This window comes from Lytechinus pictus, chromosome 10 (assembly GCF_037042905.1).
Source record: "Lytechinus pictus isolate F3 Inbred chromosome 10, Lp3.0, whole genome shotgun sequence".
Lineage (NCBI taxonomy): Eukaryota > Metazoa > Echinodermata > Echinoidea > Temnopleuroida > Toxopneustidae > Lytechinus > Lytechinus pictus.
In genome coordinates this window covers 27,937,882-27,953,718 of record NC_087254.1, presented here as the reverse complement: position 1 = coordinate 27,953,718, position 15,837 = coordinate 27,937,882, and the positions used below count along the sequence as shown (strand labels likewise).

General features: G+C 36.3%; 1 protein-coding gene across 2 annotated transcripts; it reads right to left on the bottom strand.

The window, feature by feature from the left end:
* Window positions 1–1,455: 1,455 nt before the first annotated feature.
* On the bottom strand, window positions 1,456–13,044 carry LOC129270059 (uncharacterized). Of its 2 annotated transcripts, XM_054907474.2 has the most exons (7): window positions 12,889–13,009; window positions 11,796–11,877; window positions 10,284–10,334; window positions 8,133–8,612; window positions 6,637–6,755; window positions 6,199–6,309; window positions 1,456–4,863 (listed from the first exon to the last, which is right to left on the bottom strand). In XM_054907474.2, exons 1-7 carry the CDS (start codon window positions 12,892–12,894, stop codon window positions 4,576–4,578), a joined length of 1,137 nt encoding a protein of 378 aa, XP_054763449.2. In that variant the 5' UTR covers window positions 12,895–13,009; the 3' UTR covers window positions 1,456–4,575. The 2 variants fall into 2 exon arrangements, with proteins under 2 accessions (XP_054763449.2, XP_063961785.1); XM_064105715.1 differs by lacking the exon at window positions 10,284–10,334 and having other exon boundaries at window positions 12,889–13,044.
* Window positions 13,045–15,837: the final 2,793 nt, after the last annotated feature.

Below are 15,837 nucleotides of genomic sequence, written 5' to 3'. Positions count from 1 at the left end.
TAGAGGGAGATACCGGGAGAGATGGAGAGATGGAGAAGGTGACTGTGTTGAAAGGGGGGAGGGGGTGGATGGTGGGTCGGGTCGATGAGGGCGAGGAATGGTACAAACAGTACTCACGATCCACAGGTTAAACAAAGAAGATACTTTTGAGTGCAACACCGCTGTATTGCAGTGTCCACTTATCCAGATTTTTGTGTGTTCGTTCACGTCATAGACGTATGATAAACAACATTTTGATGTTCCTTATTTCTTCACAAATTGGGTTTCAATCTTAGATCTGCTCCTACCGCATTGCAGTCAAAATGTTTCAATGGAATCACACAAGCGAATAAAATGATAAAAACGGTAATAATGTAATACTGGAAATATGATTTTGGCGTCGATTAACTATTTTCAGTGATGACCAGGGTGAAAAGAGAGACCCCAAAATACATAACTAAAGTCCTCTGCAAAATATATTGAACTGATATATGCCAATTTGATATCCCATTTGGTTGGGTAAAATGAATATTTTCAATGAACAGATCAATATTTGCTATAATGTCGAAACAACATTACAGTTATCCCTGACTTTGCACGAGGCGCCAAGTTCATTGCTTCACATATTTTAGGTCAAAATTGGAGCATCTTTTAAATGGAGTTGTCTTTTATGGAAACATCCTGGCTTTAAGTTTATCTTTACAAGTCTCGATGAAATTACTGATGTTTTGTATGTGTGTGTCTCTCTCGTTCATTTTTTTTGTTACTGAGCTGTCTCTCTCTTTCTATCTCTTTCTGTTTCTCAACTCCATCTCTATTCCCCCTTCTTTTGTCTCTCACACATCCACACCCATTTCCCTCACACACGCGCGCGCGCAACCCCCTCCCACACCATGTCCCACACACACACAAAGTCCACGGTCTAAACTAAAAATGGAGGCTTGGTGGGAGGATTTGGTAAAACGTAAAGAGCAGTTTACAACTGCTTCCAAAATGCAATATTGAAAATTTATTAATCGCCTGCGAACGTTTTATCAAATTAACCTTAAGCTTTGAAACCTTAAGAATATCAATCTCCACGCTCACGATTAGCTTGTATACATCTAAATGTATATCCGATGATTTATCGCAAAAGATTGTGTCATTCTGGTTAAATCCCCTTTTCTTTACTCTCTTCATTTTGATTTTTTTATTTTACTTAGTGGTTTATTTATTCATTCTTTAATTGGGGTGGGTTGCTTGACAGATAAAAAAAATGCAATATTCATAGATTTTACGTAACCTTGGCCCAATCCATATTAGCGATAGATAGAGAGATGGTAGATGGTAGAGGAGAGAGAGTGGGTGAGGGGGGGGGTAAAGTGAGGAAAGGCTTTCTAGATTTTGAGAGACAGAGAAAAAAAACGAAGAGAGTTGCAAAGGACACATACATGTACGTGAGAACATGATATAAAATGTAGTAATAGAAACAGTGTATTTGAAGACTTACAAAACTAGTGTTTAATAAAAATCTACTATGACGTAATGACAAAGAAAAAACAAATGTTGATCAATTCAAACAATATACGATATAAATAAATAAAACACCTTGAAAAACCCCGTTAAGCCTACCAAAGAAAACAATCTTAAACCCCTTGTGCTTGAATGTTGAGCATTGTCGCAAGATGGACGCCACATTCTCATTACTATACAGTAACACTAACCAAGCTAATAGTGTCCACGTCTCACAAAGAGTTGTCATTGATCAAATTACTATAGACTTTATGCATGTGACGTCATAATCGCATAGCGCCCTCCCTCAGAGGATATAAGAATATGCGTAAACGGAATGGATTCAGCCTCTATTAATAGATGGGGGGGGGGGGGGCGCTAAGACGTCAATGCACAAGGTATAATGAAAACAATTAATAACAAATTCTGGTATCGAGAAGAACCCAAATTCCAACAATCTATATAATTCCGACATGTCCGATTAAAATGCCTTGATTAAGGGCACATTTTGAAATAGTGACATTGTTCATTCTGTATCAAAGCGTTAAAAACCAGTTATCGGACATATTAGTGAAACAGGGCTAAGGCATTATTTGAATTATATCAATATAGATTGCATATCAATATCGATGAACTAAGTTAATTATATTGCACATTTTATTCATTCTCAAATTCCGGATAGGGCATCAAATGGCTACTATCTGCGCTGCGTTATTGGGAATCTTTAAGAGTGTTCCACGTTTCCATGTCAATTGAAATAAATACGATGAAGTAGAAAGTGAAACACAAAATATAGACAAAAATGATTACAATCATAAATTATAATACTACTACCATCACAACCTAAAGTGCAAGTTAAGAATAAAGAAATTGAAAAAAAAATGGAAAATAAGAAAATGAATAGTAATATTATAGTGTTCAAGTTATTCATTACATAATCTACAGACCTGTTATTTGATGAGACACTAAAATATTATCGCATAAATGGTGCTACAACCTCAGTGAATAAGATCTTGAGACTTGAAATATTTTACTCATCATCATTCCATCATTCTTCACCAAGAAATAGATTGCACATCTAATTTTCGATATAATCCAGTTGATAACACGCATGCTAATCACTCCCTTCTATTATTTACTATTTATAAGTAGACATAAGTTGTTTCTCTTTTTGACGAAATACTATTTTGTTTTTGTTTATCTGCTTATATTCCTTGAATTTGTATATTTGTTTTTTTATTATTTTGTACTTCTTGTTTTGAACAAAATATTGGCGAATGCCAGTGACGTTCTATATAGTAAATTCAATTTAATTCACGAAGCAGATTACAGTAAATACTGAACAAGAAAATCATACAACTAATAGATAAAAGATAAATTAAACAACAATGGAAATATTTGTCATATCTTGTAAAATGGTGATATGCATCCTAATCGAATGATTGGCTGAAATCCATCACGTGACCAGTTATCTATTATAGAGACAAATTTGCTAATGTCTACTATTAATGACCAATTCTATCGATCGGTCATGGTTTGAGATGACGATGATGGTCTATTAGATAACAATGACTCATATCACTGTCTTTTAAAACATAAAATACACATTATTTTGCTCGGGTACCTAGTGCCCGAGTCTTAAAATACTCTATGAAGTGCATGCATTATTCTTTACCCAGAAATCAAATGCACATATTCCACATTGTCATGTTAATAAATATAAATAATAATAATAATAATATTCCGCATTTATATAGCGCTTAACACATCGGAACGACGTCTCTAAGCGCTTTACAGATATATTATTACCCTGGTCATCGGATCCTTGCATGCCCGCATACAATGTATGCACCTTCTCAACTCCCTGGGGAGCATTCCAACAAGAGTTCCAAGACTCAATTGCTAGGCATACTACATAAGCTTTCGCATCCTACCTACCGCATCCTACCGATAAAGAGACTTAAATAATACTAAAAAAATATCTAAAACAAGATAACTACATAGAAATACAAAATAAAACAAGCATAACGATACGACTCAGACTAAAATAATACAGGACAAAGTAAAAAACGTAGTTAAGATATATGAAGACTCAACAAAACAAATAGAAAGAGTGATAAAGGGGAAAACAATAAAGAAAAAAAAAAGAAACAGAACGTAAAGAGAACATATTTTGTTCGTCGTTATAAGGCATCTTAAAGCGGTTTTAGATCGAGGCACCAGAATATTTAAGCCATTCACGATTAATAGTATTGCATGAGACTTCTACTTATTATTTTTCTCCCAGTCTGATCATTAAGCCATTATGCCCATCTAATAAGTCATATCAATTTTCGTTACTCTTAACAAATTATGGTGCCAATGAAATTTTTTTATTAGGTTTTAAACATACTGTTATTTTACTTGTGTGTCGAATCTTTCATTTTCCCCTCATAAATTAGTGTAAAAATGCATCTATAGATTAATTCTACATGATAGTCGACCAATTCGGATTCGCACACCTATGTGGAATATCTCCTTGAAAATACTGTAAGATAGGATGGCCCCTGAAATCTTGATTCACTCATTTTATAATTTGGTTAATAGTCTCGAATGCCCATAATATTCGGTCTATCCGAGTTTCCTGACTGTTTTATGTTGATTTAATCAGTGAGGGCAAAAGGGCGGTTCAGAATTATCAGAAAAAAGGCAAATGAAACCTTCTAGAAAATCAGCACCCGTAATGCAGTCACCATACAAGCCCTGTAATTGCTAAATTAGCACTTCAATTTTACAGTGTATAATCAATATACATGTATGGATTTTAAATTTTAAACCGGGTAGGCACTACCTTACCTCCCCCGTCCTCGGAATAATTTATATGAAAACAGAATAAAAGATAATGCAGCAACATGTGTTGGATATTACTCAAGAATTTGATATTTTTTTGTTATTTGATAAAAAAATCTAGTTTATAAAGGGAAACCCTTATTTGTTAACGCACTTCGTAGTATTGAAAGGCATGGTATCATAGAGATGATAATTTGCAAGGTTTTATTAGGTTTATGTAAAGGGATGAACTTCATGTATAATCAAGTAGTACTGGGGAATCATAAATCAAACGTCTTAAAAAGGATAATCTTTATATAAGGTTTCAGTTAAAGTAACTGATACAGATAACAACAGACCACCGACAATAGACGCCATTTTGGAGTCGACGATTGAAGAAACACCCTTGCTATTGACATGCCGGTTACACCTATGTTCTGAGCAGCACTGAACGCATCGGCGATGCGGTGGATGAGACATCTCACAAGCCATGTCATCAACTTTCGTGTTGGGACAGCTTCCAGAAAAGCACATCCTTGATATATTGACAAGGTTGGTACCGAATCCTTGATCATATCGTACGGTCTGTTAAAAAATAAATAACATAAATTGTCATGGAAGTTTAGATAGCAGCAAGGAAGGCGAATAACGTAGACATTAGGGAGTTTTCGCATTTACTACGGAGCCACTCTCTACAACACATCGATTCCTTTGAAAATGCAAGTCGAATCACAATTGAGAGCTGAGAGGTTTTTGTCGAAAGTTGGTGGACTGGGACAGCAGATCATCCGAAAATTTGAACCGGAAGATCAATTGTAAATATGTCGTTGTCCAGAGTCAAGAGATTCCAATGCTGTCCCGGTCCACCAAATTTCGACAAAAGCCACTCAGCTCTCCATTGTAATTTGACTTGCATTTTCAAAGGAATTGGTGCGTTGTAGAGAGTGTTTCCGCAGTAAATGCGAAAAGTCCGGTATATGAATCGGAGCAGGGGCGGAAATCTCTTCCAAAAGGTAGGGGGGACAAGGGGCTGGAAAATTTGACAAGCAAAAAAAAAAAAGGATTATCACCCAAAATTCCAGGTCATTTCGACCAAAATAAATTTGACAAGCAAAAAAAAAAAGAAAGAAAAGGTTATCATCCAAAAATTAAGGTCATCTTTTCCTAAAATACTTGTTTTATTTCGATTTTGAATGATGAATTTCTTACCATCATAAAAGACCACAAATAGTAGGGGGGATATTTGATATTGTGTCCCCCCTACTATTTTGAGTAGGGGGGACACGTTCCCCCTGTCCCCCCTGGGATTTCCGCCCATGAATCGGAGGACGGTAGCTTCAGATGAATATTGATCTGTGCTGGCTAACTCAGTATCGACTTTGCTCAGGTCTGAGCATGCGCAGAACGATTTTCGTCTGAATCTTCATCCTTTCAGATTTGAAGATTTCACTAAATTGATACCATAGCTAGTAAATAAGTCACGAAATTGATATAATACAGGTCACATAAATTTGTCATAACGGTACAAAGCAGGAATACTAATACAGCGTCGTTTGGCATACTTGAAGCCACTAGTTAGCAGGTTAGACATTGAAATTAATCACGCACCCTGACCAAAATGGCATCATACGACACCTTTTCATCAGACAATTCGCATAACTTTTCATTAATTAGACCTATTCTTGTCTACAAAATCATTAGCCATATTGCATTTTTTTTCGTTACTTGAAAAAGAGGTATATAAATGAGGGGAGGAGCTGGGGATTGAAAATACTTTAATAAGGAATGTTTGATAATGGTAACAGATCACCGTGTCACCTTTCTTGTTTCGAAATTTCTTAATAAATTAGATCAAATTTATGTCAAATCATTTAAAAAAATAGATATTAATACCGCTGTTTCTGGCTGCAAACAACTCACCCCGCACATTTCACCAGCAGCACATGTGACGACAGGCGACGTGTCGTTCTGCATGTCGTAACATACGGATGTCATCGATGTGGTCTGACATGAGAAACAAGTTAGCGCCATCTACGGATTTGAAATAGCAAAAACAAAACTTTTGTCAATTAGATTGAAATTTGCTGACCTATAATCGCAAGATAGATAGATGGATGGATGGGAGGAACGATGGCAAGGCAGACAAATACGTAAATAGATCATCACCATCATCATAACCATGATTGTTATCATCATCACCAACAATACCACAATCATCTTCATCACCATCGTCATTATCATCACCATCATTATTATCATCATGATAATCATCGCCATCATCATCATCATCATCATCATCATCATCAACATCATCATCATCATCATCATTAGCAATCATTTATCATAAAGAAGTCTTACCGCAGGTGATGAATGATGAATTCTGGGAGTCGACGTCATACCCATTGTTGTCATACTGGAATGCCCATGCTGGTCTTGGTGAGTCATATTATCCATGTTCATCCTAATCGTCATACTTTCTGAAAAGTAAATTTTATTTTTTTAAAGGGAAAATGAGTGAACTTAGAGAAAAAATTATTTTCGAAGAAGAAATCACAAAGACCCTTAAATATCACCTAGTCATAAAAGTTAATAGATGAAAACTCATTTATCGTTATTTCATTGTGGTTGCATTTTCAATTGCGTCTTTGATATTAAGTAAGTAAGTAAGTAAGTAAATAAGTAAGTAAGTAAGTAGGTAGGTAAGTATATAAGCAAGTAAGTAAGTAAGTAAGTTAGTAAGTAAGTTAGTAAGTAAGTAATGCTTGGGAAGTTTGCCAAACATGCGCTGAGCTTTTGAAGAACCACATTTGCCGAATTTATTATGTACGTTTCCGCCTCACCCAATTTGCTAAGCTGCACCCGTTTGCGTATGACGTCACAATTAAAACATAAAACAATCACTCCCTCTTATTATTTTACTTTTGTATTTTTTTTTTCATTCAAACGTGTGCATTGAGAACATCTTATTGTCATGTTTGAAATCAAAGATAAGATAATTAAGATTTCAAACAACCCAATTTCGGAAAAAGAATGTGAGGATGGAATATTATCAGTTTTCTCATTACTTATTGAACAGTCAAATATGAATACTCTGAAACATTATTATTTTCCTTTCGATATCAATTTTCGTCTTTAAAATATGATTTTTTGTTGACTCGCTTCGCTCGCTTGCGACTATTTAGATTATTTTCTGTACGTTATTTACTCTCCCTTAATTTTATCAAATCATTTATTTGTATGTTCACATCATAGCGTCGTATTTTGGGTCGGATGAGAATTTGAGGATTTGTTTTCAAATACGACATGTCCATTGTATGGGAATAAAGGGCTGGTCCGTCACTGGCCGACGGACACGAAACGTACTCATAACGGATATAAGCGGACAAGCCAAATTTCGGGGTGGCTCCATTCGTTTTCATCCGCTTCAGACAATGGGCAAAATAGGCGAACAATGAAATCACAGTGGGTGGATGCTCGTTGGACTCGTCAAGAGCGTATGAAACACGTATGCAAAGTATACAAAGAGTATACACAACGGACACATAACTTTTTCCAACGGATGGCAAGATTCTTTTCCGTTTTACATCCTCTCTACATTTTTTTTTAAACAAACAAGTGCACACCTAGTTACCAATAATGCATATAGCATTTCAATTTATTTGAAAGCAGGATAAAAGAGCATTGTAGATTAAATGCCTTGCTCACGGGCATAGGTGCCGCGGCCGGGGATCGAACCCCGGACTTTCCTTGTATAGCCAGGCGCCTTAGACCACTCGGCCACGGCACCTCCATTGCTACACACCCACACCCTCACACACACACACCCTCTCACGCACCTTCTCTCTAGTAATTACCATTCATAATATGGGCTCCCGGTTCTTCGGTCATTGTTCCTGTGGTCATCTCCATGGTCATCGATGGCGGCATAGTCGTATTTGATGTATCATTTATTTCCTCATCCATTGTCATATTACTGTGCATCATTGTGTTCATCGTCTCATCCGTCGCCATCGTATGATGCACATTAATGGCAGTAATTCCAGACAAATTGTGGTCATCATCTTCGGTCTCCTCAGTTGCTGTCATTGTTGTCATTGTCATCATAGGATCACTGTCGCTCGTCATTTCTTCTGTCGACATCATGTGCTGATCGTCAGCGGTCATCATCATTGTCGTCATCGTGTTTTCGTCGCTGTGCATCATTTCCGATGTCATCATCGGGCGCTGCCCATCAGTAGCCATCATGTCTGATGTCATCTCCGTCATCGAATCCATCATCATGTGGTCATTACCAGTGGACATCGTATCTGTCGCCATCGTTGAACTCTCATGAGCTAGGAATATAAAGTTGCTCGATAGGTTTAAAGGGAAAGTTCACCCTGAAGAAAAGTTTGTTGTAAAAATAGCAGAAAAAATAATACAAAATTTTGGTGAAGGTTTGAGGAAAATTCGTTAAAGATTAAGAAAGTTATCAAAATTTTATTTTTGTTTTCTTTTCATGATCGGGTATGAAATTATTTGTCTATTGATATACAAAAGGTACAGTAAAAACCATTTTCAATTTTCTGAGAAAATTACATTTCATTTGTTACCATTCGCTATGTAGGAATGCTGCTCGCATATGACGTCACAAACCAGATACATGTAATCACAGTTGTAATAACTATTCAATTCTTTGATGAATTTTCTGAAACCTTCGGTTATATTGTTTATTATTCTTTTCTGCTTTTTACAATATACTTTTTGCCAGGGTGAACTTCCCCTTTAAGTATGCGATCAAATTATTGTTCGGAATTATGCATTCTATATAGGCCAAGAGACCTTAAACTACATCTAGCTATGGGGTAAACTACTCCAGGATGAAGATAATGTTATTGAGCAGATAAGACAAATCTGACAATTGTATTATTTCGGAGAAACAGTTCTATTCATGCCCTCATGAATTTGCAACTAGCAAGCCATATCCCCACTTATTCTTTGTATTTTATTGTATGAAATTATATTTATCAAAATTGAAATTCTGATATAATTATGATTCCATGAATGTAATAACGTGCAAAAGGGGGGAGTGTGGACAGAAAATCACCAAACTGTTCATTGCATATTTCATGACGACGTGCATTGAAACCGCTTTCACAGAATATTGATAACTTTTGAAAATCAATAACTTCGTTAATTATCAGATTTTGATGAAAATTTCACCGTTTTGCTCGTAGAATTCTGCTCTTTAAATTTCGATAGACTTATTTTCATCCCGGATTAATCGATGAAAGTGCTTCCCTCTCCATCGGAGACATACATAGAAAGAAGAATATCAATACGATAAATTGAACAAAGAGAATTCGCACGACAGCAAGCTCTACAATATAGTGTATGACATTAGATTATGTTAAAGGAGAATGAAACTCTTGGAGCAAGTTAGCTTTTGTGAAAGCAGAAAAATCAAAGAATAAGATCAACAAAAGTTTGAGTAAAGTAGGACTAGCAATAGAAGAATTATGAGCATTTGAATGTCGAGATCACTAATGCTATGGAGATCCTCCCGTTGGCAATGCGACCAAGATCTATGATGTCACAGATGAACAACTCTCCCCTTTTGGACACTGAAAATATACCCCAAAACATCTCTTTTTGCTCATTCTAATCATATGACAAACAATTCATCAAAGATATAATGTTGTGAAACCTCTGTACTTGTCCTCTCATAAAGAGAACACCTCACCTTGTGATAGACTCTATAAAAGTGAGAATATAAGTGAAATAAGTACTAAAGTAATGAGGGAGTTGTACGTGTGTAACATCACAGATCTTGGTCGCATTGCCAATGGGAGGAACTACATGGCCTTAGTGATCTCAATATTCAAATGCTCATAACTTTCTTATTATTCATTCAATCTTCCTCAAACTTTCAACAATATGTTTCTTTGATTTTTCTCTTTGATATGTATTCAGCTGGTTTCAAGGGTTTCATTCTCCTTTAATGCAATTATGTTGTAGTTACTTACTTTGTTGAGCGGTGCAGCTCCTTGGTTCCAGAGAAAGGAGGGTAAATAGGACTATATACAGACAGAAAGAGAGAGTTTTTATGTTTAAATAAAATATAAAGAGAGAAAGGGGAAAAGGAGAAGAAGAAGAAGAAAAGGAAAAAGAAGAAGTGGAAGTAGTAGTAGTAGTAGTAGAAGTAGTAGTAGTAGTAGTAGTAGTAGTAGTAGTAGTAGTAGACGTAGTGTATAGTTGTAGTAGTAGTAGAAGCAGTAGTAGTAGTAGTAGTAGTAGTAGTAGTAGTAGTAGTAGTAGTAGTAGTAGTAGAAGCAGTAGTAGTAGTAGTAGTAGTAGTAGTAGTAGTAGTAGTAGTAGTAGTAGTAGTAGTAGTAGAAGCAGTAGTAGTAGTAGTAGTAGTAGTAGTAGTAGTAGTAGTAGTAGTAGTAGTAGTAGTAGTAGTAGTAGTAGTAGTAGTAGTAGTAGTAGTAGTAGTAGTAGTAGTAGTAGTAGTAGTAGAAGTAAAGAGGAAGAAGAAGACGTAGACGAATAAAAAGAAGTAAAATAACTGAAATCCTATGCGCAACCACCATTTCGTATTGTGTATTATTGTGCATTGTATTATTTTGTCTTTATACAGGCGTATTCAGTCTCAAACTACGCCTTCTGTTAACAAATATAACAAATGATTTTGTATAATTCTTATTGAAGAATGAAAGATAATGAATGTTTGTTTGAATTGGAATAAAAATAGGCGGCAATACAGAATGACGGGGAAGGGGCCCCTCCCCCGTCTTCTATTTTCGATACGATTCTCGCAGACGCTGTCCACTTTTTTTTTTGGAAGTGACCCCCTCCCCCTCGGGGGTGACGGTACGCATCAGGGGCCGTGGAAGCGGGGGGGGGGGCTTCAGCCCCCCCACTTTTGTTTTCCAAAACCGTGTACAAAAACGTAAAAATGACCATAGGATTGTGATTTTTTGCATGGTCAGCCCCCCCCCCACTTTTGGCTCAGCCCCCCCCCCCCACTTTGAAAACCGTTCCGCGGCCCCTGCGCATCTAACATTGTAGTTGTCACACAATCTTGACAGAACTCAGACCGATCCCGGATACTACCTATACTTCAAAGCCATACACTCTAAAAAATATTGGGTAAAAGTGCTCCATGAGGGTAATTATATGTGTCCAACGATCATTGGCCATTTCTTTTGGGTATTTCTATTTATCCAGTGTGAGTAGCTGCTGCTTATTTTTTAACCTTACTGGACAAAATGCGTCCCGCATCGGGTAAAATGCTGCCCCAAATTGGTTGGACGCATAATTACCCTCGTGGTGGTAAAAAAAAAAAAATACCAAAATTGTTTACAGTGTACTACGGTTCTGTTTTGAGTCGGTAACTCGGTTTCGGTTATACGTGACTTCCATAATTATTTACCATGTTTACCCGAATAAGGGAAGCCGTACATCTAAGCTCATGAATTAACGCTGGAATTGTACACAATATTCAAACAAAATAATTAGCTCAAATCAAATCTTACCAGAAATAAATAGATAAGTAGAGAAGAAGATACGTTGAATTCTCCACGATGGTGTCTGCTCCATAATCTTGATTATAATGCCCTTTTTTGAAGAAAAAAAAACATCGCGCGAGAATGCTATAAATTTCGTGTTGAAAAGTAAGAACTGAAAAAAACCTAAGGTTCAGTAACACGAAAGTAAAGATTAATCTAAAACTTTCGATGGCCTATACCGATATCATGGTTTACAAGACTTAGATCTCTACACGTGATGACCACTGTTGGCATTTATTACCAATCTTTATGTTACCATGGTTATCGAGCTTTGTAATTTAGTCAGAAGAATGAATGGTTTCAGTATCACATCACATATTTGGAGGTTTGAGGCATATAATTTGGTCCAGATGAATGCATATGAATGATTTGAAACAACATTAAGCAAATAATAAATAATACAAAGCAGCATTACTCTATAAAGGCAACATGTTTATGATTATTCATTACCGTGAGGTCTACTCTCACAAATGAGCTACAACACATAAACTTAAATCTAGAAACTAAAATTACATTGAAATCAACTTGAAGTCAACTTGAACGAATTTTATTAGGACGTTTATATTAGTATAATTATCAAAGCAGCACAGTGAAATATTGTAGAGCATTAAAAATGCAACGATTCCTGTCCATCTATTTCCACCATTTTGACATGTTTGAGATAAAATCTCGAGATTCTTGAGATTCTTTAAGTATGTATTTATTGTATTCTCTCAAATCAAAATACACATTCACGTTTCATGAACAAGTTGCACAAATTATTTGAAAAATGATTGTAAATTATACAATAATTCCATATCCCATATACAATTATACAAATATACATCAAACTTCAAAGATACCTGGAATTAATACTGAAAATTATGCGTTTCAACGATTACAAAATGAAATATTATATGATGTATTAAATGACAAGACAGAAAAAAGAAACAATGATAAAAAACAGTGATGTTTTAAAAATTAAAAGACGAATCCGATGCTTATCTAACAAGACTAATGACGGAGTAGAACCCCCAAATCAAACCACCGTCGCAACCACAATGTAAGTTTATATTCCTACCTGCATATCGGGAAATAAATGTGAAGGAAAAAAATGGATGCCGTCTCAGGATGCGCGCCCTTGTTATTTCAAAGCAGCTGATTAAGATGCTCTTTCCTCAGAAGATGCTCTTAAGATGATGGCTGCCTTTCACAGCCTTGCATCTCGCCCATCAGTGCATGCATTCTATCGAACGTGATGCGATCCCGTTGTATGGTTTCTTCGAAGGAAAGGTTGAGACGGTTGCTAGGCAACTCATCGTTGACGTTTCTCTCGTTGAACAGCAGTAAGTATAACAAGTCTACTTATTTAGCATTCGCTAATTTCATAAAAATGTAAGGTGCGGTCATGTAAAAAGCATGCAGACAACCACATCTTATTCCAACAGCAGTTTGCCAAACGAGGGGGGGGGGGGTAAAGGAAAATCATTTGCAATCAATTTTAAATTCAAATGTTACATTTGATAGATCAATAAGCTGTTAGTTTACAACCCTTGTCGCAATGAAAAATTAAAAAAATCTCGCAAATTCACAATTTAACTACGATTGATTTGGAGAACCTAAATCAATCGTAAATTTCTTGAAACTCCTCGTTAGCGTTGGAAAAAAATTAATTACAGGCTAATCTTAGGACCTGAAATTCAATCATAAATGGTTAATATACTTTGCAAATTTAAATATGTATTCTTCATACTTCTTCCCAGTCATGCCAATACTGGGATGCAATAATGTTTCAACTAAAATAGGCCTTCCTTCTTGCCACATCCTCCATCTTAATGTACCAGAGTAAATTTTTCCCTCATTTCCTAATTTTTTAAAGCTCTCATCGACTTTTCTAATTTCGTCAGAAATTAATGCGAACGTTGATTAAAATTGGTTTTCACTATAGCATTAGCAATAATACTAACCGGTCTACTAACTTGTAGTAGTAGGTGGTGGTGGTGGTTGTGGTAGTAGTAGTGGTGGTGTTGGCGATGTTGGTGGTGGTGGTAGTAGTGGTAGTAGTAGTAGTAGTAGTATAGTAGTAGTAGTAGTAGTAGTAGTAGTAGTAGTAGTAGTAGTAGTAGTAGTAGTAGTAGTAGTAGTAGTAGTAGTAGTAGTAGTAGTAGTTGTAGTAGGTGGTGGTGGTAGTAGTAGTAGTGGTTGTGGTGTTGGTGGTGGTGGTAGTAGTAGTAGTAGTAGTAGTAGGAGTATTAGTATTAGTAGTAGTAGGAGTAGTAGGAGTAGTAGTAGTGTGGTGGTGGTGGTGGTAGAAGTATAGTAATAGTAGTAGTAGTAGTAGTAGTAGTAGTAGTAGTAGTAGTAGTAGTAGTAGTAGTAGTAGTAGTAGAAGTAGTAGTAGTAGTAGTAGTAGTTGTAGTAGGTGGTGGTGGTAGTAGTAGTAGTGGTTGTGGTGGTGGTGGTGGTGGTAGTAGTAGTAGGAGTAGTAGTATTAGTAGTAGTAGGAGTAGTAGGAGTAGTAGTAGTGTGGTGGTGGTGGTGGTAGAAGTATAGTAATAGTAGTAGTAGTAGTAGTAGTAGTAGTAGTAGTAGTAGTAGTAGTAGTAGTAATAGTAGTAGTAATAGTAGTAGTAGTAGTGGTGGTGGTGGTGGTAGAAGTAGTAGTAGTAGTAGTAGTAGTAGTAGTAGTAGTAGTAGTAGTAGTAGTAGTAGTAGTAGTAGTAGTAGTAGTAGTAGTAATAGTAGTATAGTAGTGGTGGTGGTGGTAGTAGAAGAAGTAGTAGCAGCAACAGCAGCAGCAGCAGCAGCAGCGGCAGCAGCAGCAGCAGTAGTAGTAGTAGTAGTAGTAGTAGTAGTAGTAGTAGTAGTAGTAGTAGTAGTAGTGCAAACGTGAAATGCAAGTGAAAGAAACGGTTATCAAACCTGAAAACGTGGACATAAGTACTACTGTCCATACATACAAGCGCGAAACGCGCACTGACTGACTGAATGGGACATTACATATTTTTTTCACGTTAGGCTTACTTTAACCGCGAAGCGCGAGCTGACAGTTTTGACATACGAAAAAGGGACAACTATTAAGAATTAATAAAGATGACATGTATTTCACTATTCAAATAATATGATTATTGCGAAAGTGAAATTTTTTAAGTTATTTTTTTTCCATATTTAGACCTTAAAACCAGGGACCTGGGAACGATTTTTTCAGTGGGGGTGCTGAAATCTCTCCTCAGAGGTGGGAGGGGGCAGACACAATTGACTTTTCCATAATTACACACACACACACACATACCACACACACACACACACATATATATATATATATATGACAGTCACTTCTTAGCTTTCTTCTTATAAAAGAACATAAATATATAATAAGATAATTCACGCGCGAAGCGCGAGCTATTTTTTTGTGGAAATTTCATGTATTTTGTCCTGAAAATTGAAAATTTTGAGCAATGTTTGTGATCCAAGATGTGTATGTAACAAATAATAATTGTGAGCGCGATCAGCGCGAGCAGATATTTTTTATATATGCTCTGGCCTGATCAAAAGGGACGTGTTATAAGGACTGCTTGCAGTTACCCATGAAGACGATGCATATATCAACAATCAAATGATGCGAGCGCGAAGCGCGAGCTGAAAATTTGACATTCCGACGTAAATACTGGACATTCTAAGCACGTTTTTTAATTATGAACAGGATAGGTATATATACAATTGATGCGAGCGCGAAGCGCGAGCGGAAACAAAATTGAGATTTCAGACCAAAAAACGAGAGATTCTAAGTACTTTTCTAATCATGATGAGGATAGGTATAAAACTATTATCGATGCGAGCGCAAAGCGCGAGCGGAAATAAAAATGAGATTTCAAACCTAAAAACGAGACATCTTATGCACTTTTCTAATCATGAACAGGATAGGTATATAACTATACAATTGATGCGAGCGCAAAGCGCGAGCGGAAACAAAATTGAGATTTTGGACCTGAAAACGGGACATTCTATTCATGTTTTGTAAATCAAGAAA

Excerpts from the sequence above, each read along its gene's own strand:
- LOC129270059 (XM_054907474.2), bottom strand. Across the intron at positions 10,335-11,795 it reads TACTTATCTATTTATTTCTG|TCCTATTTACCCTCCTTTCT; the intron begins GTAAGATTTGAT and ends GTCTGTATATAG. Across the intron at positions 6,756-8,132 it reads GGGAGCCCATATTATGAATG|AAAGTATGACGATTAGGATG; the intron begins GTAATTACTAGA and ends TTTACTTTTCAG.